This window comes from Bufo gargarizans, chromosome 7 (assembly GCF_014858855.1).
Source record: "Bufo gargarizans isolate SCDJY-AF-19 chromosome 7, ASM1485885v1, whole genome shotgun sequence".
Classification (NCBI taxonomy): Eukaryota; Metazoa; Chordata; class Amphibia; order Anura; family Bufonidae; genus Bufo; species Bufo gargarizans.
In genome coordinates, this window is record NC_058086.1 from 167209332 (window position 1) to 167236939 (window position 27608).

The window sequence follows — 27608 nt, forward strand, 5'->3', positions numbered from 1 at the left end:
AGAACTGCAGCACGCTGCAGTATTTTCTCCGTCCAAAAAAAAAACCCGTAAGATTCACTGAACTGATGCATCCTGAAGGGATCGCTCTCCATTCAGAATGCATTAGGATAAAACTGATCAGTTCTTTTCCGCTATAGAGCCCCTGTGACGGAACTTAATGCCGGAAAACAAAAACGCTAGTGTGATAGTACCCTTACAATAAAACAAAAATTGCCGCCGCCATCGCCTCCCCGTCAGGGTGTCCACGAGGTCCACCATCTCTATCCTACGCCATTATTTCACAGTAACGCCGCCATATAATCCATCCCGGACACGTACCATCAAATTCACACTTGTACGGCCTCTCGGGCTCAAAATGCGTCCTCCTATGCGCGCTCAGCTTGGTGGCGGTGGGGAAGGCCTCGCCGCAGGCGTCGCAGCGGAACAGGTTCTCCTGCTCGTGGGCCTTCAGGTGGGCTTTGAGGTTGTAGACGGTGGTGAAGCTCTTGCCGCAGCCGGGGGCGTCGCAGGAGAAGGGGCGCTGCTTGTCGTGGGACTGCAGGTGGCGCTTCAGCTTGTACAGGGTGGTGAAGGACCAGCCGCAGTTCTCCACCTGGCACTTGTAGGGGCGCTGCTCCTCCGTGTGGCTCAGTAAGTGCACCTTCAGCTGCTGCTTACGGTCAAAGGCTTTGGCACAGCCGGGCTCAGGGCAGCGGAAAACCAGCAGCACCCCCTTCCTGGCAAGGTCCAGGGCCTCCCCCAAATTCACCTGCAGCTCCCCAATGTCCCCCACCAGGAAGCCGGCCACCTGCTCGTCCTCAGGGTCCCTCAGCACCATGTCCACGTCCTCCAGGCCCTCGGAGAAGCCGTGCTGGGCCCCGGAGCTGCTGCCGGCCTCCCCCTGCGGGGACAGGTCTGACACCCAGCTGGGCTGAGGGGTGGCCGGCGCGCTGCTACTCCCAGTCCGAGGCTGCGGCCTCCCCGCGCCCTCCGCCGTCTCCCCCCTACTTCCTCCCAGGGTCAGCAGGCCGTTCTCCAGCAGCACAGTCACGTAACCGGGGAGAGCCAGCTCCGAGGACGGGCTGGGTCTCGGTGGCGGAGGGGGAGGCGGTGCTTCCAGGGCCTGCGAGACCCCGGGGGCCACAGAGCCCAGGTTGACCACCATGTAGATGGGACGTAAATTAGCTCCGTCTTTACGGAGCCCGAACTTCTCCTCGTCGTCCTCCGCCGCCTCGGCCAGCGCTTCTCCCTCAGGGAGCCCGGAGCCGCCATCTTTCTGCGGCTGCCCCGTCGGCCCCTGGATTTCCATCTTGGTGTCCCTGTAGCATGTAGTTCGCGCGGACGGAGACGGGCGGCTCACTGAGAGGGCGATGAGCACACAGCGCGTATCCATGCGCCGACTCTGGGGTTGCTTAGCAACGGGCGGTCAGGACTATTTTTTTTAGTGTGTGACCACATATTTAGTCACAGGCCGTAGATTTAAAGGAGGTTTCTAGGGAAACAATGGCCTATTGCTTAAATCATGTTTTAACATATATTCAAGGAATTGTTATTTTTAACCCCTTCTACCCCAGGCTGCTTTTCACCTTCCAGACCAGGCCAAATCTCACGTGTCTATATAGTAATATTTTCGGAACACTTTTAGGCCTCATGCACATGGCCGACCGTGACCCATATTGCTTCCCACAATATGCGGGCACCGGCAGTGTGCTACCCATATCACGGATGCGGACCCATTCACTTGAATGGGTCCGCAATCCGGAGCTGCGGTGCGGAACGGAGGCACGGAACCCCACGGAAGCACTACAGAGTGCTTCCGTGGTGTTTCTGTCCCTGCGTCCGCACCGCCAAAAAATAACATAGGTCTTGTTCCGTCCCGGCCGCTGCACGAATGTTGCCCGTGCATTGCTGTCCCCAATGCATGAGGCCTTACTTATCCGAGCCATTCTGAGATTGTTTTCTCCTGAAATATCGTACTTCATGTTAGTGGTAAATTTGAGTAAATATGTTTTACCTGTATTTATAAAAAAAAAATATCTCAAATTTACCAAAAATGCTGAAAAAAATTCTCAATTTTCCAAATTAATTGTTTTCTGCTTTTTAGGGCTCATGCACACAAACATATTTTCTTTCTGTGGACTGTATGAGGAACCATTCTTTTCAATGGGTCTGCAAAAAAGGACGTTAGGCCTCATGCACATGGCCGTTGTTCTGGTCCGCATCCGAGCCGCAGTTTTTGCGGCTCGGATGCGGACCCATTCACTTTAATGGGGCCGCAAAAGATGCGGACATCACTCCGTGTGCTGTCTGCATCCGTTGCTCCGTTCCGTGGTCTGCAAAAAAAATATATAACCTGTCCTATTCTTGTCCTTTTTACGGACAAGAATAGGCAGTTATATCAATGGCTGTCCGTGCCGTTCCACATATTGCGAACGCACACGGACGCCATCCGTGTTTTGTGGACCGCAAAACACCCAACGGTCGTGTGCATGAGGCCTTACTCCGTGTGCATTCTCTTTCCGTATGTCCGTTTCGCCAAAAAATAGAACTTGTCCTATTATTGTCCGCATTACGGACAAGGATAGGACTGTTCTATTAGGGGCCGGCTGTTCCGTTCTGCATAATACGGAATGTACACGGACGGTATCTGTATTTTTTTTGCGGACTGCAAAATACATACGGCGGTGTGCATGAGCGCTAAGATGGATAGTGATACCTCATAAAATAGTTATGAACATCCACAATGTGTCTACTTTGTGTTTGCATCATTTTGTAAATGTCAAATTTTTTACAATTTTAAGAAAATTTCCAAAACCCTCTTTCTACAGGACCAATTCAGTTCTGAAGTCACTTTGAGGGGCTTACATAATAGAAACCTCCCATTAATTACCCCCATTTTAAAAACGACACCCCTCAAGTTATTTAAATATAATTTTACACATTTTTGTTAACCCTTTAAGTGTTAAAGAATCAAATGAAAATTAAAAAAGTCCCTTTTTTTTGGCACATTTTCAATTTTAATCAACTTTACTGTAACACAGCAAGGGTTAACAAACCTCACTATTTATTATCCTGATTATGGAGTTTACAGAAACCCCTCACATGTGGTCATAAACTGCTGCATGGGCACACCGTAGGGCTCAGAAGGGAAGGAGCGCCATATGGATTTTGGAGGGCAGAGTTCACTTGGATAATTTTCCGGTGCCATGTGTATTTTAAACCCCCCCCTCCCACCCTACAGTGGAAACTCCCAAAAAGTGATCCTATTTTGGAAACTACACCACCCAACAAGCGTTTCATAGAATTTAGAAACACTTGGCTGTGAAAATGAAAATTAAATTTTGTTTACAAGAAAATGTCGCTTTACGCCCACATTTTTCCATCTTTACAAGGGGTAACAAGAGAAAATGCACGCCTCAATTTGTTACCCATTTTTTTATGAATACAGAAACACCCCATATGGGCTCGTATACTGTTGTATGGGCACGTGGCAGGGCTCAGAAGAGAAGGAGCGCAATACGGATTTTGGAGGGCAGATTTCACTGGAATAATTTTCGAGCGCCATGTAACCTTTGAAGGCACCCCAACAGTGAAAACCCCAAAAGAGGGACCCCATTTTGGAAACTACTCCCCTTAGGCTACTTTCACACCTGCAGCAGCAGGGTCTGGCAGGCTGTTCCTGCAGGGGAGCAGCCTGCCGGATCCGTGCTAACAACTAGCCCACCGTGCCGTCAGAAGCCCGAGGTCCAGCCGCAGCACAACAAGCAAGCTGAGAGGCGGTCGGACAAAAACCGCAGCGTGCTGTAGTTTTTGTCCAACATAGGAGATCAGCAATTAGAAATTTTACTATACTACTATATAGTATAGTAAAAGTCTTAAAAAACAAACTAGTGGACATTGTAGCCTCCCAAAAAGTAAAAAAAAGTTTTTGTCCGCATCTGATCCGCAAAAAACGCCCAGTCACTTCAATGGGGCTGCCAAAGATGCAGACAGCGCACCATCTGCATCCGTGAGTCCATTCTTCGGCCTTGCAAAAAAAATATTACATGTTCTATTATTGTCTGTTTTGTGGACAAGTATAGGACATTTTTTATAGGAGAAAAAAAAAAATGTTGGGAGACTCTCGGACGGTATCCGTGTTTTGGGGATCCGTGATTTGCGGACTGCAAAAATGGATGCGATCAATTGCAGGAGGCCTTTTTTCTCAAAGTAAGGAAATAAAATTCTGGCATTTTTAAAAAGCTATATATTTTTTTATTTTTCTGGCGATTTTCTTATGCAGGGACTTGTTTTTTATTGAAAGAGTTGACATTTTTTATTGGTACCATTTTGGAGTACATATGATTTTTTGATAGCTCGATATTACCCTTTTTGTGGGGGCAAGGTGAATTTAGAAAAATGGCTGCTTTGGCACCGTTTTTATTTTTTTTATAGTGTTCACCTGATGGGGTGGATCATGTTTTTATACATCAGGACATTACGGATGCGGCGATATCTAATATGTCCATTTTTTTTATTATAATAAAAAATTGAGGCGAAAAGGGCAATTTTTTTTTTACTGGAAACTTTTTTTTTCTTTCTATATTTATTTTTTTTTTTACCTTTTCTTCACTTTGTCCCAGTATGGGACTTCAACATTTTAGGGTATGATCCCTGTTTCAGTGTAGCACAGGCATCAGCAATCTTCAACACTCCAGCTGCTGTGAAACCAAGTAAACATGCTCGGCTGTTCCTATAACTCCTATAAAAGTAAATAGAGCACTCTGGGAGTTGTAGTTTCAGAACACCTGGAGTGCCGGAGGTTGCTGATCCCTGGTGTAGTACAATACATGTTGTACTACATTGAAACATTGTTTCACACTTTCATACATGGCAATTTTTTTTTTATTGAAACTATGAAACTCTCCCAACAATGATCCCCTCTCCATTGCAGAAGTAATAAGGGTCTGATACCGGATCCTTTTTCTTATGATGAGCGGGCGGATTCCCCTATCCTTTCATTCTCAGGAGAGATAAGCCGGCGCCAGGTATGACTGCCAGCTGCCTATCCTCCTCCCCCCATTGAGAACACAGGCATCCTCAGTCAAGCCAAGAAAGCATGCATGTAGACAATATTGAAGGTGTACGGGCAAGGACAAAGGTCTTGCTCCAAATCCAAATTGTCCCCTTTTGTTTCTCCTGCAGGAGGCAGAATACACATTTACAGGGGGGTAGCTCTAGAGGTGCCGAGGTAGCAGACGTACCCATGCTCAAAGATCCCTTTGCTCTATGAGGAGGCACCCAGCATGGTGGGAGTTGTAGTCTCACGGCTAGAAAGCCACAGGTTGCACACATCGTTTTAAGGCAATTAAAAAATGAGCCATAAAAAAAAAATATATATATATATATATATATATATAGATATATCTTTTTTTGTGGCTTTTGTTTTTTGCAAGTCAGTATAAGCCATAAAGGGACAAAAAAAATCTGGTAATAATAATAATAATATTATAAGTATTCAAAAGTTAGTATTCCACTTATTGAAACTCAAGTCCACAAAAACACCAAAAAAGGATGTAAAGCCACCTTTTTGGACTGGTTGTTTTCACTTTCAGGCACTAGGGGGCACAACAGTCCTGTTCTAGAACTGGGGGGGGGGGGGCTGGAAATCTTTAGGGAAAGGGTGTGTGGCGGAATATTGCCAGAGTCTTGTCAGTGACGGGAGCTCTCACAGCAACACCCATGATTAAAGCCATAAACCTGGCTCCTCGCTGCAGTGACAGAATCGCGCCCGCACCACCCACCGACAGAGCTTTGTATAATGTCATGAAATTAGAGAAATCCCATAATATATTTGTTGGACCCGCTCCCTTTTCAAACAACCAATATGGCCGACCCTTTCCCCCTCTATGTCATGAACCTGTCCATGGAACTCATTATACCTAGGTTATTTCTTTTGGATAAGCAGCTGCCAGGCATCCCTGGCTCTGCTCATCTCCAGAAATAGAATATGGGCCCATGCACATGAACTTAGGGGTTCTGTGTCGATATTGCGGACCGCAATCTGCCAGTCCGCAATATAAGGGCAACTGGTAGTGTGCGCTCTGTGCTGTGGATGCACAATCCACACGATACCCGAAAGATAGGACGTGTCCTTATCTTTTGCAGAGCAGAGGCACGGATCGGAAGCCCACAGATAGACCACGGAAGCGATTCGGAGTGTGTCTGGTCCGTGTTTCAGCACTGCAAATGATAGGACACATCCTATCTTTTGCGGACACATTCAAGTCAATGGGTCCACATCGGCAGCACGGAGTGCATGCGGCTGGTGCCCGTGCGTCGCATACCACTTTTTGTGGTATACAGCATGGGCACGGAGCCCTTACATTGGTCTGAATGAGCTTCAAAGTGTTTCCGTGGGCTTCCGATCCGTGCCCCCACTCCGCAAAAGATAGGTAGGACTTCACCTTCGGTCGCGTGGAGCGGATTGCGGACCCATTCAAGCAATTGGGTCCGCAGCATGAACTGCACATGGCCAGTGCCTGTATACCCTCATATTGCAGATCCATCGTTTCCAGTCCGCAGAACGGGCATGGAGCCCTTACATTCATGGGCATGAGCCCTTAGGCTTTGAACATATCACTGTCCCCCAGTTCATGGCTCTCAGCGATACGGGCCCCCGATCAGAGGACTGAGCAGCCATTTCTGAAGTCCATTTTTACATCTTATTAGTGTTGTTTAACCCTGTAAATGCTCAGGACCAATGATCATCGTTAAGGTATAAATGATTTTAAAAAAAAGATGGTGGACTGTGCACGTATGAAACGATTATTCATGATTTAATAGTCTCGAGAAGAATTCTTCCGTTTACTATCAATATATGGAAAAAGGAAGAACACAGAGCACAATTTTTAGACAGAAGAGGCAATCGAGACGAACTGAATTTGCATCGGTGGCGGTCAGGAACTTCCGCCTAGTCACTTCTCACGTAGAGCTACGTCCAGCACGCTCCTGTCCCGTATCTCATAGGGCAGCGTCACTCTCAGACTCCGATCCTCCTCCATAGTGCGAGTAATGGTATCGTACGCGTTACTGTTGCCTGACCAACAGCGGCGGGCCACCTGCGAAGAGAGAAATACATATTCTTAAAAAGAACCGTCACCCGAAAATCATTTCTACCGGTTATCAGCAGAAACGGCTGATAACAGAGGGCGAAAGATTCTACCGCACAGCAAGCGGCTGCCGCATTGACTCGCCCGGTGAGGACAACTCCAGGCTTATAGTTCCCAGGGACTGACTCATTATTAGAAAATGCTCGTTACTGAATGTCCCGTCCGTCCAATAACCAAAAATAGTCAGGATGACAAATTATTAATCCGATCTCATGAAATATCTCAGGGCATCGCACTCCTAAAATTGGAAACACGTTAATTCTGCATCAAACCGACCCCGTTGGACACGTCCCAGCTCAGCATAGTTTTAGCATTTTGCTCAGCCTCTGGAGATCCGTCCAGCACTAGACCAAAGCCGCCGTTGATGACCTCGCCCCTGCAAGGAAGCCAAAAATCGGAATTAAAAGCCTAGAAAGTGATTCATCCGAGATGCAGAGTTCATCTAAGACAAACATGTTCCCCCCAGATGAAGCCGGTGCCTGAACTCTGCCTGTTCCCACACATTGCCGACACAGATGACCCAGAGATATCTAAATGATGAAGTAATATCTGAACACGACCTTAAAGCTGTAAACGGCTGCAGCCTTTTTTCTTCTCACCCATTTTTACACCAGATTTGTCAACATTTCAAACCCTGAAATGTGCATCAAATGTGATATCTCCCGTCTTCTCCCCAGCCTACAAGCTTGCGTGACGTTCCCTGTGCTTTCCTCTTGGCCTGAGTGTGAGCATGTAATTCCATGGTGATAACTTAAGGTGAAAAGGTCCTGGCAGGGCCCTAGGTCATTATATAAATATACTTCTGTTTTTATATTTTCCAAGATTAATCACCCCCAAAAACAGTGTATACCGCACTACCGTCATGACCCAGAGCCAATTCACAACAACCACGCCGTTCACTCACCAGCCAACGCCGCCTCCATTGTGAAGAGCAACCCATGTGGCCCCTCGGAAGGAATCTCCCACAAAGTTCTGTACCGCCATATCTGCAAATATAGGACATTGATTGATTGCTGTCAAATATGGAAGCCAAGACTGGACCCAAAAAAATTAATAAAATACAACACAAAAGAGTCCATTAGGCACAAACAACATCATGGCTCCAAGGATTTCAGGTCTGGAAAGTCTCTTTGAAAAAGGGACCTTTACCAAGAAGCCATGTAGGCCATTTTTAGACTCTTTTGCAATTTCAGCCCATGCAACACCGCCATATAGTCACAAAACATCTCTCCTTTAAAAGGCCTGCATAATACCGCCATATAGTTCCTACATAAAACTGGTCTTGGCTCGCTCCTGTTGTTGCTGTTCTTGTCCCCAAAAGGACCCACAAAGGGGTCTGCACAATTTCCTCGTTTCCACCCGTGGATCTCACCTCTGCCATTTTGTAATGTTGTGAGGAAGCACCCTTTAGATACAATAACGTTTAAGTTCCGTACAGACCTGCGCAGTAGGCGGAGCCATCATATACGTTGGAGGTTTCTCTGTAAGGGCTATCTGTTCCGCTCACATCGTGATGATCTCGGCTAATCACCACCGGAGCCTGAGGAGTAAACGGTACACAGCAATAATTATATGGCCTTAGGTATGAGGAGGGGGCACAAGCCCTGAGCACCGGAGCCCACCTTTACTTGTCCTGTGGCCACCGCTCTATTAATGGACACAGCTATGGAAATCCTCCCTTTCTGGTCGGAGTATAAAATTCTTGCTTGAGAACCAACAACCTGAAAAAATAAAATATACCTACTTATAACGTTATTTCCCTTGATAATAAGCTGGTCACAAAGTGTCCTCCTGCTGTGACCCCCGGAGATCTGTGGGGGACACCTGGCACTAAGTGTTCAGTTTCCCTGCAGCGCCACCACTGGGCGAATGAAGCATTACACAGTGTCCATTCACGTCAATGGGCTGGCTGTGTAACGAAGGACAGGACAGGTCTGAAGGCCCTCAACCTAAACAAAAGGGCCCCTCGAATAATCCCCTAATAGGGTGTATGAGACCTAAAAGGGACCAAGTCTGAGTTTTCATTGGTAAGAGGTTCTCCGGGAACAATGATTCCTTTGCAAGTGCCCCCAGCCTGCCGCTCCAGTCCTCCGCCCTGCCTCCAGCATATCCTGGTCCCCGCACAGTGCTTACATCTGCCACAGCATGGCCGGAGTCATACGCCCTGCTGCGGGGACATGCCGCTTGAGGCCACATCATTGGCTGTAGCGGAGCATGTGACCATGTCCATTCTGCAGCAGATGTAAACACTGCGCAGGGACCGGAACGTGGGTTTATATTGGTGACCTGTCCTCAGGAGAAGGCATCAGATCAGCGGGGGTACGACTCCCGGCACCCCCACGATCACCTGTTTGAAGCAGAAGCAGCGTTCCTGCGATCACCAGTTCCTATTCAATATTGATTGCATGTCGTCCTGCTTGTAGAGACGGCGCTGAGTCCCATTTACTCTAATAGGACTAGCAGTCGTAATTAGACCGCGCCGCCGCAGGTAATCCTGGAAGGGAAGCTGCCTATTCCTAGTCCTTGTGAAAAATTGCTTCTCTTTACTCTTAGGCCTCTTTCACACGGGCGTTGTGGGAAAATGTGCGATTTTTCCGCGCGAGTGCAAAACATTGTAATGCGTTTTGCACACGCGTGAGAAAAATCGCGCATGTTTGGTACCCAAACCCCGAACTTCTTCACAGAAGTTCGGGCTTGGGATCGGTGTTCTGTAGATTGTATTATTTTCCCTTATAACATGGTTATAAGGGGAAATAATAGCATTCTGAATACAGAATGCATAGTACAATAGCGCTGGAGGGGTTAAAAAATAATAATTTAACTCACCTTAATCCACTTGATCGCGAAGCCGGCATCTCCTTCTGTCTTCATCTTAGCTGTGTGGAGGAACAGGACCTGTGGTGACGTCACTCCAGTCATCACATGATCTTTTACCATGGTGATGGATCATTTGATGACCGGAGTGACGTCACCACAGGTCCTGTTCCTCCACACAGCTAAGATGAAGACAGAAGGAGATGCCGGCTTCGCGATCAAGTGGATTAAGGGGAGTTAAATTATTATTCTTTAACCCCTCCAGCGCTATTGTACTATGCATTTAGTATTCAGAATGCTATTATTTTTCCTTATAACCATGTTATAAGGGAAAATAATAATGATTGGGTCTCCATCCCGATAGTCTCCTACCGTGCGTGAAAAATCGCACCGCATCCGCACTTGCTTGCGATTTTCACGCAACTCCATTCATTTTTATGGGGCCTGCGTTACGTGAAAAACGCAGAATATAGAGCTTGCTGCGATTTTCACGCAAAGCACAAGTGATGCGTGAAAATCACCGCTCATGTGCACAGCCCCATAGAAATGAATGGGTCGGGATTCAGTGCGGGTGCAATGCGTTCAACTCGCGCATCGCATCCGCGCGGAAATCTCGCCCGTGTGAAAGGGGCCTTAGAGCTGATCTTTTCATCATTATTTCAATACTTTTTCTCCATTGACCTAATAGTTTAAAAAATTCTGCTGGTGGTCCCTGGAAACAGTCAGCAGTGTGGCCCCACCTGACTGTCAGACATGTGACCCGACAGCTCAGCACTGGCACCCAAGCTCCCACAATGCACTGCTCTTCGGCAACTGGAAACCAGCAAGATTCTGAATTTAGCTTTGGACAGGAACGGAGAAGAGAACGCCATGGGACTCAAGATCAGGACAAGAAAAGGGAGGTTTCCTGCAGGAAGTCCCAGGATAAAAGAACCAGAGATTACGTTACCAGTTTGTGTCTCCCGGCCTCTCGGATCCATCGGATGTTATCGCTGTACTGCTTCCTGACCGCATCGCTGACTGAGGAGCAGAAAGATCATGGAGACGGCGTGAGGAATAATAGGTGAATATCCAAAAAACATCCCGGCCAATAACTGAGGAGAGCGACTGCAACCCTTGTACAGCGCTGCGGTATACGCCGGCACCGCACAGAGATAGAGGGGGAATATAATACACATTGATGCATCCTCAGACTGGTTTAGTTGCTCAGTTTTGGCTCCATCGGTCGGAAACATTGTGCAATGTGTCAGGAACGTTCCGTTATTTTAAAGACAACCATTTATGGTCTGGATGACCATGAAATCTACTTAATCATCAGATTAATCTGCACATTGTATCTATAAGTGTATGTTCTATAAAGATATCATCCAGATAAACACTAGGTATACTGTACTGATCCGGAGTTACATCCTGTACTATACTTCAGAGCTGCACTCACTATGCTGCTGGTGCAGTCACTGTATACATACATTACTTATCCTGTACTGATCCCGAGTTACATCTTGTATTATACTCCAGAGCTGCACTCACTATTCTGCTGGTGCAGTCACTGTGTATATACATTACTTATCCTGTACTCATCCTGAGTTACATCCTGTATTATACTTCAGAGCTGCACTCACTATTCTGCTGGTGCAGTCACTGTGTACATACATTACTTATCCTGTACTCATCCTGAGTTACATCCTGTATTATACTTCAGAGCTGCACTCACTATTCTGCTGGTGCAGTCACTGTGTACATACATTACTTATCCTGTACTCATCCCGAGTTACATCCTGTATTATACTCCAGAGCTGCAGTCACTGTGTCTGTGTGAAGATCACTCCTAGAGATGAGCGAATTTCTAAAAAATGTGATTTGGCTGGATCGCCGAATTTGTCAAACAAGTTTGTCTCGATCCAATTTTTTTTGCGGTGAATTGCGTAAAAAAAAATAATCCTGGCTGCAGAGCCTCTATAGTGGTGTAGAACACTGTGGTAGTGAAACAATACTGCAAGTCCGTATGACATGCAGATGACAGGCGTCGCTCTTAGAATCAATGCACACTTCACTTATTTGGGCAGTCACAGGGCCAAAACTGACCAAATAACTCAGCCTTACAGGTCGATGTTAGCGCCAAGAAGAAGCGCACTCCTTTTACACCGTCGTCATCTGATTCCACATAGATGTCTACAGAACCTGTTCTAATAAACCCTTATACAAGTAGAGCCCCCCCCCCCCCCCCGACAGAGTGGAGAGGGGGTCAGCAGCAAGGTTGACATCACAGATTATTTTGCCCTTCCTCTGATCAGTCAGAACAATAACCCCCCAAAACACGGATCCTGTCTGTGGAGCATCCGCCTTCACTCGGTCAGAGGATGGGGACACCATGAGAAGTCCAGAGTGGACCAATGACATAGTGGTGAGGTGGAAGCAGCATGAAGAGACCAAAGTCTGGAGGTGGCGGCAGCATCAGAAGGCCACAGAGTGGCACAATGACAGTGTGGAGGTGGCAGCAGTATGAGGAGACCACAGAGTGGCACAATGACAGTGTGGAGGTGGCAGCAGTATGAGGAGACCACAGAGGGGCACAATGACAGAGTGTGGAGGTGGGTGGCAATACGAGTACCAGCTGAGGATGGTGGGTGTAATAAGGAGCACTTGGCATCAGATGTGTGGCATCAGGCGGGTGGCAGCATCAGAATAGTAGCTGAGGCAGGCAACCAGAAGAAACCGGTCTCTTTTGTCAAAGTGTTGGTGTGGCACCATGGATGATATTCTAGTCTGATGCATCAGGAATTGGTGGGTGGAAATCCTGGCTGATCCACGCCCGATTCATCTTGACAAAAGGTCAGTCTCTCCACATTTTGGGTGGACAGGCGAGTTTTTCTTGGGGTAACTATGGCCCCTGCCACACTAAACACCCACTCTGATGCTACACTACTGGCCGGGCAGGACAGTTTTTTCAGGGCAAACTCTGCCAGTTGCAGCCACAAATCCAGTTTGGCTGCCCAGTAGTCCAGCGCATCTTCAACGTGGGGCGGAAAGGTGTTGTCCAAGTATGCCACCACCTGCTGGTTCAGGTCCTGCTCCAGGTCTACCTGCTGCTGCTGGTGAGTAGTTCCTTCACTAGGCAGGTGAAGAAAGCTGCTCATCGACTCTAGTCTCAAGTTGCTGCTGATGGAGCTGGAACTGCTCCTACCCCCCCCACCCCCCCACCCTGTCACAGCAGCCATGGCCAACATCCCTGGTCAGACCTCCTGTGAGAGGATAGACGATGGCGTAGATAGGCAGCGGACAACTAACTACATAGGATGTGTCTATAGTAGTTCAGTTTGTCCTCGCTCTCAGCGGGTGTAAAAAAGGCCCCCCATTTTAGACCAGTAGCGAGTGTCCAACAAGGTGGAGAGCCAGAAGTCATCCCTCTGCCGAATGCTGACAATTCGACTGTCACTACGCAAGCAAGTGAGCATGCAGCGGGTCCTCTGCCTCGTCTTCCTCATCGCCCTGTAGCTCCTCCAGCTGCCCCTGCTCCTCCTCTCCTGTCAGCTGTGTAGAAAAACCACCCATTTCACTACACATTGCCTGTGCTCCAATGTCCTCCTCCTCCAGTTCAGCTCCCACAGGGCTCATGTGTCACGGAAAGGTGTACAGGAAACAAGACAATGCAAAATGAATGTATGACTCACTGGATCCAAAGCTAAGGAACAAAAGGGAGACCCCTGCATAAGACCTGGCACTCTCCCTGACTGCTCAGCCTATGCGAACACCCCAATGGTGGATGATCGCATATCCACGTACCTCGACTATATGACACCTGAACACCCTACAATAGTGAGGGGACACGACCACCGGCTCCCTACACTAGACACGGAGGGAGTCAGGGTCACCTGGGATCCAGCAAACAGAAAATGAATGTACAGCACTTATCTTGTAGAAGACTGGGAAATAGGATCAGCATGCACACACACTCCAGGAAGTTGTATAAACCGCACACTAATGCATTATGGGGAGGAATTTAAAGGGATGCAATCAGTCCAACTACAAGACAGCTGAGAGAGGCTAACGAGATGAGGAACTGAAAACCAAAACAAAGAAAGCTCAAGGGGGAGGTTCTGAAAGGCATCTATCAGAGCTTCTCAGATGTCTGGTTGTGACATCATGTGGGCATGAGATGTAGGCGCCACGTCTCCAGTCCCCTGAACAGCCAGATTTACAAGCATCTGTTCCAGGACATGAAGCAGTGGAATGACATTGTTCATCCCGTAGTCCTGGCGACTGACAAATAATGTGGCTTCCTCAAAGGGTCTGAGCAAACGGCAGGTGTCACGCGTGAGCTGCCACTGGCTGACATCGAAGTTACACAGGGGAGTACTCCTGTCCGCTTGGATCATCAAGAAATCGTTTATGGCCTCTCTGTTCATATAGTCGGTCCAACATATGGAAGGTGGAAACGTCGCATATCAGCCTATGTTGGGGGGACGCCGTTCTGCCGCTGCAGCTCAAGGAGGGTGTGCTTTGCGGTGTACGAGTGGCTGAAGTGCATGCAAAGTTTCCTGCTCATTTTTAGGATGTCTTGCAGATGGGGTGAAGACTTCAGGAACTACATTACAACCAGATTGAACTTGCGTGCCATGCCGGGCGCATGGCTCAGCCCTCCTTGACGCAGCGCCGACACCATGTTCTTCCCGTTGTCGGTCACCACGGTTCCCGATTTTGAGTTTTCACGGAGAAAGCCAGGATTCGATTTCTTGATGAAGGACACGGAGCAGTTTCTCCCCTGTGTGACTCAGTTCGTCCTGGCAAACGATGCGCAGAACAGCGTGACACCGCCGTGCCCTGCACATGTGGTATGCTGGAGGGGCACTGTGAATTGTCCCTGCAGTGGAGGCTGAGGACATGGTGGAGGATGAGGAGGCAGAGGCAGACATTGTCGCAGGACCAACGGCGTGAGAACATGAAGGCGGTAGCGGCGTCACCTGGCCAAGTTGCTGGTGTGGCTGTGCAGGAACCACATTCATCGCTTAGGCCGTAAAGGACATGTATTGTCCCTGACCGTAGTTACAGCTCCACACGTCGGCGCTGCCGTGCACTTTGGCAGACACCGACAGGCTCAAGGACTGGCCCACCTTCTGTTCTACATACATGTGCAGGGCTGCTATTGACTTTTTGGCAAAGAAATGATGACTTAGGACTCTCAACCTCAGCTCAGCACAAGCCATCAGTTCTCTGAAAGGTGCAGAGTCCATCACTTGGAAAGGGAAGGACTGCAGCACCAGCAACTTGGACAGGAGCACGTCCAGCTTCTGCGCTGTTGGATGAGTGCACCCATACTGCTGTCTCTTGGCAATCGCTTCCGTGATCAATTGCTGACGGAGTGACGAGTAGCATCAGGACCAGCAGATGATGAGAAGGACAGACAGCTCCCTTCGGCTGAGGTGGTTGAGCCGTGACTGCCTGAAATCGGGTGCGTGCCACTGGGTGATGCAGCAGTTGCTGCGGCAGGCTGGACCACCACTTTGGAGTCACTGTTCTCCCAGGCCACTTTATGGTGACGCTGCATATGTTGACGTAGGGCCGAGGTGACAACATTGGCACCCAGGCCACACTTCACTATCAGTCCACAGATTCTACATATGGCCATGTTCACCTCCTCCGGCGGCTTAACCAAAAAAACGCCACACTGCCGAGTAGGTGATTTTACCCCCAACACTCCGCACTGACTGACTGCTACCGCCACTGCTTATATTGTCCACTACTTTCCGGGCAGGTAGGCTCCTGCGAAGTGGGTGGTCTACCCCGGGCACGTTTGGCTACCGACCTCCCACTGCTGCCACCCTGCTGACTCCCGGCCACGCTAGCAACTTGCTAGCTCCGCTGCTGCCTCACTTGCAAGCTGCCACCCTCTTCTGATGAAGCCCCTAATTCACCCGGCTCCCAAGTGCGGTCAGCTACATCATCGAGTACTGTCTGCACGTCACTGATGTCCTCCTCAACCGTCTCTGGGTCAGGAGCCTGACCGCTCGCAACACCAGCTCCCACGCCACTCTCCTCATCACTACTTGCCCGCCTAGTGAAGGAAGCTGCGGATGTCTCCTCCACATCTTGGCTGGGCAGTAGCTGCTGACTGTCTTCTAGTAGCTCGTCCTCGCTGTATAGTGGAGCTGAGCCCACGGCATATAATACTTCTGTGGCTGAGGGAACAGAGGCAGGTTGAGGACAGGTGAGGGTACAGGGCCTGCTCCCGGGCCATGCCAACTAAGGGTTGTGTCTGACAAACCCACCGACTCTTGGCTGGGGGTGTATGATGTCACTTGCGACGAAGTCGAAGATAGATTGAACCATTCAAGAACCGCTGGGTCACTGGTCAAGACACGACCGCTAGATGACACCGGGAGCTCAGGCCTCTCGCTGCGACTCCTGCTGCCACGGCCCCTTACTCTGCTGCAACCTGTGCCTGCGCCAGAAGCCTCTGCCACTCCTCTGTGCATGGCCTGGCACTTCTCTGACATACTGTTAGATCAAATAAATAGGAAATTAAAACACCCCAAAAAAGTCTAATTTTCGCACTTCACCACAAAACGGTGAATAAGCTCTTTTTTTCCTCCACCAATACAACCAAAAAAATGCTTTAGAACAGATAACCGCACAAGGGCTAATAAGACGTAGAAATATTTCCCTGTAATAACCCTGCTAATGGTGGTATTACACAGCACTTGCACCCCAATAACAAGAACGGTTTGCTGGAATTACAGAGCTGTATAATGGCAATGTGCTTCCCCAGTCAGTGCAGCAAGGTGTAATAGGATTGTTTCTATTCCCCAGGCTGTAACCTCCCCGACTGAACCCTGTTCTACATAAATGCTGTGGAATGATTCCTCCCTATCCTTTCCCAACACCTTGAATAATCTTTCCCTGCACTTGTAAATCGCTTTTCAGCACAATGAAGTCTTTCCTAGCACTGTCCCTAGCGCCTGCTGACGTCACTCTTTGCACTAAGTACGCTGGAAAATGGCTGAATCCAAGATGGCTGAGACTATTTATAGGGCTGACACATCACAGGGCTGGCTGCTGATTGGCTGCATGCATGGCATTATGGGTGACCCCACCTTCCCAGAGTTCCTTGCTCCATGTCCTCACATGTGCAGCAGCCTTTTTAGGGAAAAAAAATGTGATTCGTTACCACAAATCGTGAGGAAATTCAAATTCGGTGCGAATCGAATTTTTCCTTAAATTCGGATCGAATTCCACTTTGTCAACTTCGATTCGCTCATCTCTAATCACTCCCATTCTTAAAGGAAACATTGATCTAATTCTCCCAGAATGGACCCGAACGTTCTAAGGATCAGTTTACCTCCTTCTGCAATCATATCCTCCAGAACAGAGCCTGCAATGTGGTCCGTGACTGCGAGGTCAGACGGATCCGCGGAGGTGCACACCCAACGGAACGGCCCAAAACCCAGCGAGAAGATGTCTCTGGTAAATAAACACAAAGCAACTTAATCCATAGACTGAGATTCCTAACCCAGGAAACTTCCTATTGAAGATTTTTTATTTATTTATTTTTGTTGGGGGGGGGGGCAGATAATGGAATTGCAAATTATATAATTAAAGTGCTCACCCCATGATATGTTGCACGTATGATGGGTATCGGAACTCTGTGCCCCTTCCTCCTTTAAGCTCAACATCAGCACCTGTTCGAGGGTCAAAGCGCTCACATTATAAAAGTATATACAATAGACAAAGAATTATGAAAACTTTAAGAAGTTCTATGTTTTGTTAATAAGAGTCCCCAAGGATGAGCAGATGTCAGGGAGTTCAGTTACTCCAGCGATCAGTTATCTAGAAGAACCTAGCAGTAGCGGTTTAGTTTCCCTGCAGTGCCACCGCAGGTGAAATGTAGTATTACATAGTATTAAGTGTGGTCTGTGTAATGCATGGACGCCCCAGGTCCTTCAGAGTGAGATGAGCTCTTTGCAGCTGCTCTTCAGTCCTGATTATAGATGGGGATTCTCAACGTGGAACCCTATAACCAGAAAACCCATTGAAGCATTGATTCCCACCTCGTACTCACCGGCTCTCTGCGCCTCCAGCAAGAACGCATTTCCGTAGTCCCAGAAAAACATCCCCTTATCGGACAGCTTATTGATTGCAGAGATCTGTCGCCGTAAACTGCGGGCAAACAGAAGAGGTTCAGGAGACAGAACTAGCCCCTCGTATGCTACACTATGTGCTTCTGTACAACTTTTTGGTTTCGGTCCCAAGCCATTAGTTCTGCACATAATCTGGTACCCCATTCTGATAACGGGAGGAGACCGTGTACAGTCAAGGATCAACACTTTCCAGACCTTCATCAGGTATTCACCAGCGCATTTCAGGGCCATAGTGGATCTCAAGCTTCAGACCATACTGTTGGTCTTGAAATTAGTCATTGGTGACACCTGATGAAGGAACCTGAAACGCGTTGATTGTTAGACAAATATTAGTTTCAATGGGCACCATGTAATAACTCCTAGTGATCCCATCCATTGGACAACCTGCGGACATCTCTCACCTCTCGTGGACCAGCTGGCGGAAGGTCTGGGGGTCACTGCACATTATCTGATTGGCTTCACTAAACGGTAGCTGCTGCGGGTAATATCCACCGCTGAATGGATTGTGGCAAGAGGTTTGGTCAGAGCCCAGATCCACCAGGAGGTCACCAGTCTTCTCGTATTCTTCTACCAACCTCTCCCTACAAGACCATGAAGAATTAATGGTTTGGACTCGGCCCGTCCTCCTAGGAGAGCTGGCCGGCTGTGATTGGCGGCCATATTGGTTGTCAACCAGAAACAGCTGAAAAAAATTGCAAACGTCTGCCGAGGATCATTGTTATTTATAAGGGGAAATGGGCTTTAAATCCCTGAATATTTGTGATCTGCAGAGACCAGAAGTAAGTCGCCCCATCCTCTCCCGTGATGACAAGTATCGCATTGCTCTATAATGGGTTACAGACCCCTCACTGGCACACTGCGACTATTACAGGCCCCAGATGTGCAGCAGAAGATCACAACTTGCCAAAGGTCCACGATATTCCCATGGTATCCCAGGCTGAGCTTCTCCTTATCCTTCCGCGCCTTTCTGTGAAGACAAATAGATCTCAATATGAGGCATGCACAAAAGCTGGTGGTGAAGATTGCCCAAGATCTCATCCCAAGTGGGTGACCACCCCAGGTCTGCACCGCACCATGGAGAGCCAGAGTCGTCACCCACTCAACGTATCTGAATAAAAATGTAATCAATTATGTGCCACCAGATTATCCAGCATCGGATGGACAACAGCAGCCACTGAAGAGGCTATAAAGGGGTATTCCCACTTTGTAAAGTGACTGCTAGGGCGTGTTAACCTCCTCTGCACAGCACTGAACGTCTGCTGCACTTGAATGGGTTCGTGAGCCGTCCACACCGCAAAAAAAAAGTTTAATTTTTTTCGGCATGGAGAGAAGGTTCCGTGCCGCCGTTCCGCACCGCTCCTTCTGGATTGCGGACCCATTCAATTAAATGGCCGTATGCATGAGCCCTCACAGTGCTGCAGCCCAGAGGTCAGATCCCAAATGCCATATCCTGGCCATCACAAAGTGGGAATGTCCTTTTAAGGAATCTTTTTTTTTTTTTTTTTGTGATTTTTAATGGTTAGTTTGAAAGTTATTTTTCCCCAGGATTTTAATATTGATGACCTATATCAATATCAGATTGGCGAGGATCCGATACCTGGCACACCCGCCGATCAGTCGGTTGAAGACAAGGCCACATTCCGTGCCAATCCACCCGTCCCTTCACAGTTTATATCGCAGCAGTGAGCAGGTGTAATTACAAGAAGCCGTCCAAGTGGGTCCCCACCGCTCTGATATTGATTACCTATATGAGGATAGGTCAATTTTAAAATCCCAGTATTATACAGTTCCCAGCTGCTGAAGAACCTCATGGACCACACCCCAAGACCTCGGCTCAGGCGCCCACCAGCTGCCGTAGAACCCCTGACTCACGTACCCATCATCTGCCGCAGAACCTCATGGACCACACCCCAAGACCTCGGCTCAGGCGCCCACCGGCTGCCGTAGAACCCCTGACCCACGTACCCATCATCTGCCGCAGAACCTCAGCATACGCAAAAAATATCTCGTCCTGTTTCTCCTCACCTGATCCTGTGGACACATTCATCCAGAGACGTGGTTATCTCCATCAGCCAGCCCTGCTTATGTCTCTTCACCAGAGCACTCTCATCGACCTGACAAGAGACACAGGAGGTATGAGGTGGAGGCGTACAGAACACCCCATCAATGATCAGCACCCAACCAAGTGAGACCCTATAACAGTTACCTCGGCAATGACCCCTATACAGCCCACGATGGCGGCTGCTTTAGCCTGCGCTCCGCTCATGCCTCCTAGACCTGAGGTCACAAACACCTTCCCAGCGAGATCGTCTAATCCAAGGTATCTTCTTCCTGCATTCAATACGGTCAACTGGGCGAGACATCAGAAGGAAGAGCTCAAATACGTGGACTGAGGGAAAGTACCAGATTTAAAGGAGCCATCCAGGCAAAACCGCTACATTGTGCAATAAAATGTATGCAGCCTGAGGGGGTGGAGCATGACAAGCATTAAGAAGAAAAAAACACCAATGAGAGAACCTTTTTGTCATGCTCCACCCCTCAGGCCCTGCAATAAGCATGGAATGTTCCTTTTAATTAAAATCCTGCAATATGCAAAATTAACAAGTGACTTAAGAAACAGCTCTGGGTGTGACTAGAGAACAAGATAAAAATTATTCAAACCCAAACCAACTTTACGGAAAGGAATTTGTGTATATATTGCGACCACTTACCACGGTGCCGTGCACAATTCCCTGCGGGCCGATGTAGCAGTAGCTCCCTGCCGTCATCTGTCCATACCTTCCGAAAATCAGAGTTTTCAGTTATTAGGCATAGATCTGGATGACGTAAAGAGGGAAAATCCTTCCCTATGGGTCCAGGAAGCTGAGATCTATACCTTACAGCAAAAGGCTGAAAAACTGGCTCACAGTGAGGATCCTACAAACAGCAGCACAGATCTGAGCTTCTAGAGCCTAGAATCAACAGAGGATAGTTAGGAGGGGAGGTAAATCTGGACTATGAACTTACATTGTGACTCCTAAAGCAAACATCTTCTCGTAATCCTTCCTGGAGGAGTAGTTGGGAATGACCTACCGACCCAAAAATTAACAAAAACACGTTGTAAACACCCTGCCATGCCACCCTGCCACCTGGAAAACAAGCAGGCTTACCATCCCATTGGTGATGACCACTCGTGGAGCTCCAGGGTGACTGGGAAAAAGACCAAGGGGATGTCCGCTGTACATGACCAAGGTCTGGTCCTCCGTCATCTCTGACAGATAGTGCATCACCAACCAGAACTGCAGAGACAAGGAGAGGAGAAACCCAATGCATGCGCCCTGGATCAATCGAAGACCTGTCCCATCAAGGGCAGAGTCCAGTCCAAAACCAACCCACAATTCCCAAACTCCCAAGAAGATGGCAATGGAAACCATAATATAAATCCCAGTTGATGTCTTGGATCTCCTGGATTTGCTGCAATCCCAATGCTCTCCCATCAGACAAGCTAACAATGGTGGACTCTTCAACCTTCATTACAATTGCTCTTGGTGACCAGTCTCCATTGAAAGCCAGCCTGGTCTCTACCCACCTCATCCACATCTCTGGACAAGCTTCCCTGGTCAGTTTCCACCCAATTTTGCCTATCCTAACAGCCATGGTTGAGGATACTACTGGTCCTATGGCCACTAGCTAGCATCTCATTTAGCCTTTGAGTCCACTACAACCTGGTCAGCTAGTAAGAAATTAAGTTTTCATGGATGGTAAACCCAAATCTCATACCATCTCAAGAGCATGATCAAGTTCTCTTCACCTTACCATAAAGATTTTCCTTTCTAGATCTCCGGAGAACCTACCTGCGCCCAGTTACTGAAGACCTGCCCATTGCCGCCGTAGGTCACCAACTCCTGGGGAAACTGGAATAAGGTTTGGTTATAAAATCTGCAATTATTCCACCCTACCAAGATTATCTACAGGGGCAAAGGGGGCCATTCTTACCATTTACCTTCCCCTATCACCTGTTCCCTGACACTCATGGCCATCCCAGCTTCCTCTCTGTGTATTACATCATGCCAGCGGTGGTATTACTTAGGCATTGGATAGAGACATTGTTTGGGATATTTGCAGAAAATCAACGTGAAAACTGCATCAAAATCATAAAAGCTGCGACCAGTGTGAACTATACAGCACATATTCACCATTGAAATCAATGGGGCATGGTTTATCATGAAAAGTAATTAGTTTAGTCATTATTTGTGCCAATATGTATCCAATAGCAAGTGAGGTTTGATACATTTGTTGCATCTTTAAACACCACTTGTCTACAGATGTTCCTCCAGTTTTTACACCTGATTAACATAGCAAACCACGCCCCCCCCCTCCCCCACGTTCAAAAGTGCACAGCTCCTAAATCCTCAAATATTGCAACATTTTTGGACAAGAAAGGTATAAATTTGAGACTTTTTTACCCCAGATTTACTGCGCAACAGGAATGATAAATTCACCCCTAGGCGGCACTGTATATCGACCAGTATGCGAAACCTATATGTACACAGCTGTATTAAGTCTAAAGCAAGATCGACCACCAAGCACTCCACGGAAAAGATGGCGGTCGCTTCAGATCACAGATCCCTACCTGAGCCACCGACGGATCCAGGTTATTCATAATCATGTGCATTATAGCCGCCGCTTTCTTCGTTTTGCAAGGATACTCATTGATCGGATAGGCCCTGAAAAAAAAATAAAGCGTACAAGTGAATCCATGGCGCCATTACAACTGCCAGGAGCTGAGTCCGCTAATTTCAAATTTTTAAAACATTTTTATAAACAGTTTATTCTTTCTGGAAAACATGGAGGTAAATATCGCCCCCTCGCCTTACAATGGCGGTGTTGATCAGTCTCATTCATATAGAATATATTGTGAGGGGGGCGAACGTCCAGCCATATTCTTCCGAAACTCACCTCATGTGTATCCTTGGGCAGAACCGGTACATGTAGATGTGTCCAAACCGTCTCAGCTCCTCCGCAAATTCCGGGGCCAGCGTTGAATGATGCTCAGGGGGAAAGTAACGCAAGGAATTCTCCAAAGCAAGCTGCAAGAAAAGCAGAGGAGCGCACGTCCCAATACGGAGTCACTAAACCCGCATTCTGTTTGCTGTGCAAAAACAAGCTATTGTTCTCTGCTATCGGCCATGTCAAGGTGCGGGGAGAGGCTGACCGCAGTGTTCCTGAAGTGCAGGTGGTCTGTCCAGGAAAGCTTGGCTTCTTTCTTCCTAAACAGCGCCACACCAGTCCACTGGTTGTGTGTTGTATTGCAGCTCAGCCCCATTTACTTCTAGGGAGCCAAGATGCAATACCACATGCAACCTATGGACAGGTTATTAGAAGAAAGAAGCCATGTTTTTTCTAATCCTGGACAATCCCTTTTAGGCCTCATGCACACGACCGTTTTTTTTTTGCAGTTCGCAAAAACGGGTTCCGTAGTTCTGTGATCCGTGTCAGTTTTTCCTTCCGTGGGCCTTTCTTGATTTTTGGAGGATCCACGGACATGAAGGAAAAAGTCATTTTGGTGTCCGCCTGGCCGTGCGGAGCCAAACGGATCTGTCCTGACTTACAATGCAAGTCAATGGGGACGGATCCGTTTGACGTTGACACAATATGGTGCAATTGCAAACGGATCCGTCCCCATTGACTTTCAATGTAAAGTCAGGAGTCCCTATTATACCATCGGATCTGAGTTTTCTCCAATCCGATGGTATATTTTAACTTAAAGCGTCCCCATCACCATGGGAACGCCTCTATGTTAGAATATACCATCGGATTTGAGTTACATCGTGAAAACTCATATCCGACAGTATATTCTAACACAGAGGCGTTCCCATGGTGATGGGGACGCTTCAAGTTAGAATATACTAAGAACTGTGGACATGACTGCCCCCTGCTGCCTGGCAGCACCCGATCTCTTACAGGGGGCTGTGATCCGCACAATTAACCCCTCAAGTGCCGCATCTGAGGGGTTAATTGTGCGTATCATAGCCCCCTGTAAGAGATCAGGGGCTGCCAGGCAGCAGGGGGCAGCCCCCCTCCCTCCCCAGTTTTAAATTTCATTGGTGGCCAGTGCGGCCCCCCCCTCTACTGTATTAATTTCATTGGTGGCCAGTGTGCGGGCCCCCCCCGGCCCCCCCTCCCTCTATTGTATTAATTTCATTGGTGGCCAGTGTGCGGCCCCCCCTCCCTCCCTTTATTGTATTATTTTCATTGGTGGCACAGTGTGCGGCCCCCCCCCCCCCCCCATCATAGGTGGCAGCGGAGAGTTCCGATCGGAGTCCCAGTTTAATCGCTGGGGCTCCGATCGGTAACCATGGCAACCAGGACGCTACTGCAGTCCTGGTTGCCATGGTTACTTAGCAATATTAGAAGCATCATACTTACCTGCTGCGCTGTCTGTGACCGGCCGGGAGCTCCTCCTACTGGTAAGTGACAGGTCTGTGCGGCGCATTGCTTAATGATCTTTCACTTACCAGTAGGAGGAGCTCCCGGCCGGTCACAGACAGCGCAGCAGGTAAGTATGATGCTTCTACTATTGCTAAGTAACCATGGCAACCAGGACTGCAGTAGCGTCCTGGTTGCCATGGTTACCGATCGGAGCCCCAGCGATTAAACTGGGACTCCGATCGGAACTCTCCGCTGCCACCAATGTTCGGGAGGGGGGGAAGGGGGAGGCCGCACTGGCCACCAATGAAATTAATACAGTAGAGAGAGGGAGGGGGGGCCCGCACTGGCCACCAATAAAATTAAAACTGGGGAGGGAGGGGGTCTTCCCCCCTGCTGCCTGGCAGCCCCTGATCTCTTACAGGGGGCTATGATACGCAGAATTAACCCCTCAGGTGCGGCATCTGAGGGGTTAATTGTGCGGATCACGGCCCCCTGTAAGGGCTCGGGTGCTGCCAGGCAGCAGGGAGCAGTCATGTACACAGTTCGTAGTATATTCTAACTTGAAGTGTCCCCATCACCATGGGAACGCCTCTGTGTTAGAATATACTGTCGGATATGAGTTTTCAACTCAGCTCTGAAAAAGCTTTTATGCAGACGGATCTTCGGATCCGTCTGTATGAAAGTAACCTACGGCCACGGATCACGGACACGGATGCCAATCTTGTGTGCATCCGTGTTCTTTCACGGACCCATTGACTTGAATGGGTCCGTGAACCGTTGTCCGTAAAAAAAATAGGACAGGTCATATTTTTTTGACGGACAGGAAACACGGATCACGGAGGCGGATGACAAGCGGTGCATTTTCCGAGTTTTCAACGGACCAATTGAAAGTCAATGGGTCCGCAGAAAATCACGGAAAACGGAACAACGGCCACGGGTGCACACAACGGTCGTGTGCATGAGGCCTAAGGCAGTCTGCGTCTTCTGTCCTCTGGATACATCCATGTCCCCAAATGAACCCGAGGGCAGCAGAATCTGCCTTGCGAAACTGTGAAAAGGTCTCAAGTGAGAACCCCAGCATGTCTCTCTCCACAACTGTGATTTCAGAGGGTCACAACTGCACCCAGGATTTTTTAATAGATCATGCATTTACTCTAAATTTAAAGGGGCCCCGTCCTACTGACCGATGCAGTCTGCACAACATATAAACTATCTAGATGCTATTTACTTTTATTGATTGAGAGTTGCATTATGTATTCTGCTCCAGTCACACCCAGAGCTGCATTCAAACCGTTGCTGCCCTCTTGTTACCAGACAGCAGGGACACAGAGCTGAGCTTTTCCCTCACATCTAACAGCAGATTAAGGGCTCATGCACACAAACATATTTTTTTCCCCTTTCGGTATGCGGAACCATTCACTTCAATGGGTCCACACACAAATAAACGGAAATGACTCTATTCAGTTTCTGTATGTCCGCTCTGCAAAAAAAACAAATAGAACATGTCCTATTCAAGAAAAAGCATTGTAACAATGGATCCACAGAAAAAAACAACTGATGCAATACGGATGTCACACCGATATCATCAGTTTTTCTGCGGATCTGTGTTTTGCTGACCACAAAATACATACAGTCGTGTGCATGAGCCTCAAAAGGGGTATTCCAGTTATCTCCTATGCACAGGATAGGGGATAACTATTAGATTGGTGGGGGTCCCTATACCTCATGGAGCACCCCTGAAGTGAACGCAGCGGCCGGTCAGCCATGCGCTCAGCAGCTCCGTTCATTTCTATAGGAATTCCAGAGATCCACAGTCCTATGGAAAAGTGCACATTACGATATCGCCATATGCTTTGCTTTATGACAAATCCAGCTCTGCTGCATCGTTTTATAATTACGATAAGTGAAAGCAGCATTTAGACAGCTCTGCAAAAATCGCTCTGTACGAATACAAGCCTAGCCTCGCGCCGGGGATCTAGGGTAACGCGACACAAAAAACAGGACGGTAACAAACACCGTATCCTGGGGACAGAGACATCTGTGCTGATTGTGCAGTCACTTGTTTGCAACTACTTCTTGCACAATGGAGGGGAATGATTAACCCAAAGTTTATACCCCCACCCTGCCGCTGATACACTGTAACGCTTTACTGCTGAGGAGACTGGGAAGTATGAGAAGGGGACACTTTAAGGAGGCATGCATGGGGGGGACGGGGACATAGCTGAAATGTGCACCTCTTCCAACCTTTGGGGGGGGGGGTCGCAATTTGTGCCAATATAGCAAGACAGCGCTTAGTAAGCCTTGTGCAATACAGTACTTCACCATGTCCAAACACTTCTGTCTCTTGCTGTCAGTGAATGGAAACCTTTGCTATTGTAATCTGGAATCTTACAACAACAAAAACACAACATCATCATCATCATGATCCAGTTTGTTACATTGTTTCAAGACTCTCATCTGAATTTGTAGTCATTCTCGGGCCCTGGAGCCTGAAGGGGCCACACCACCCTACAGTATGTAAACAGGTAGTAGTGGTCATTGGTGGCAGTTGAGGAAGGGCCCGATGCAGATTGTCTATTGGGGCCACGTCTCTGGAAGAGCGCGTTCCTACACATCGGTGTGGAACTAACAGTCCCAGCATTCCCCCAAGCCTCTATGTAGGACTTGTGCAAAGTTCAGTTTATAAAATGCTCACCTTCTCCTCCTGGGCAGAGAGTTGGGGTGTCCGAACAGGGGAATGAGGGACCCCCTCATCCCGCCCTCTATTTTGGGGTAGGGGGTGGAGGGGGATGCCAGAGCACAGCTCCTGGAGACTGATCATCATGAGGTTTCAGAACAGACGGGTCAACTGGACTCAGGAGATCCAGGGGCGACTATCAGGTGTAACCGGCACACCCACCACCATGCTGCCCCCTGATTGGTCAATAGCCCTTACCAAATTAATGTGTTACCTGAAGCACAGGCGGCAGATGGGATGCAGAGCAAAGTGCCAGCGCCGACAGTATAATAAACCCCATCCGCTTGGACTGCGCTTAGTTGTGGATTTTCAGCCCAGATTCCTTATGTGTCACCTTTTCAATCATTTTTTTTTTTTTTTACAAAAATGCACCAAAAGCTG

General features: G+C 48.3%; 2 protein-coding genes across 3 annotated transcripts in view; both read right to left on the reverse strand.

Annotated features, from left to right (window-relative positions):
- ZXDC (ZXD family zinc finger C) overlaps nucleotides 1-1325 on the reverse strand; it is a 38761-nt gene extending 37436 nt beyond the window's left edge. For both annotated transcript variants that reach the window (XM_044300867.1, XM_044300868.1), the window contains exon 1: nucleotides 319-1325. In XM_044300867.1, coding sequence (XP_044156802.1) covers nucleotides 319-1288 — 970 coding nt within the window. In that variant the 5' untranslated portion in view covers nucleotides 1289-1325. The remainder of the gene's footprint in view (nucleotides 1-318) is intronic.
- Nucleotides 1326-6772: 5447 nt separating this feature from the next.
- On the reverse strand, nucleotides 6773-27349 carry UROC1 (urocanate hydratase 1). The gene is made up of 20 exons (XM_044302075.1): nucleotides 27186-27349; nucleotides 23018-23148; nucleotides 22692-22785; nucleotides 21913-21972; nucleotides 21229-21357; nucleotides 21086-21147; nucleotides 20791-20857; nucleotides 20286-20429; nucleotides 20105-20193; nucleotides 18984-19046; nucleotides 18481-18660; nucleotides 18001-18098; nucleotides 17548-17620; nucleotides 17281-17402; nucleotides 10894-10964; nucleotides 8753-8851; nucleotides 8571-8670; nucleotides 8035-8116; nucleotides 7407-7506; nucleotides 6773-7079 (listed from the first exon to the last, which is right to left on the reverse strand). Exons 1-20 carry the CDS (start codon nucleotides 27312-27314, stop codon nucleotides 6936-6938), a joined length of 2037 nt encoding a protein of 678 aa, XP_044158010.1. The 5' UTR covers nucleotides 27315-27349; the 3' UTR covers nucleotides 6773-6935.
- Nucleotides 27350-27608: the final 259 nt, after the last annotated feature.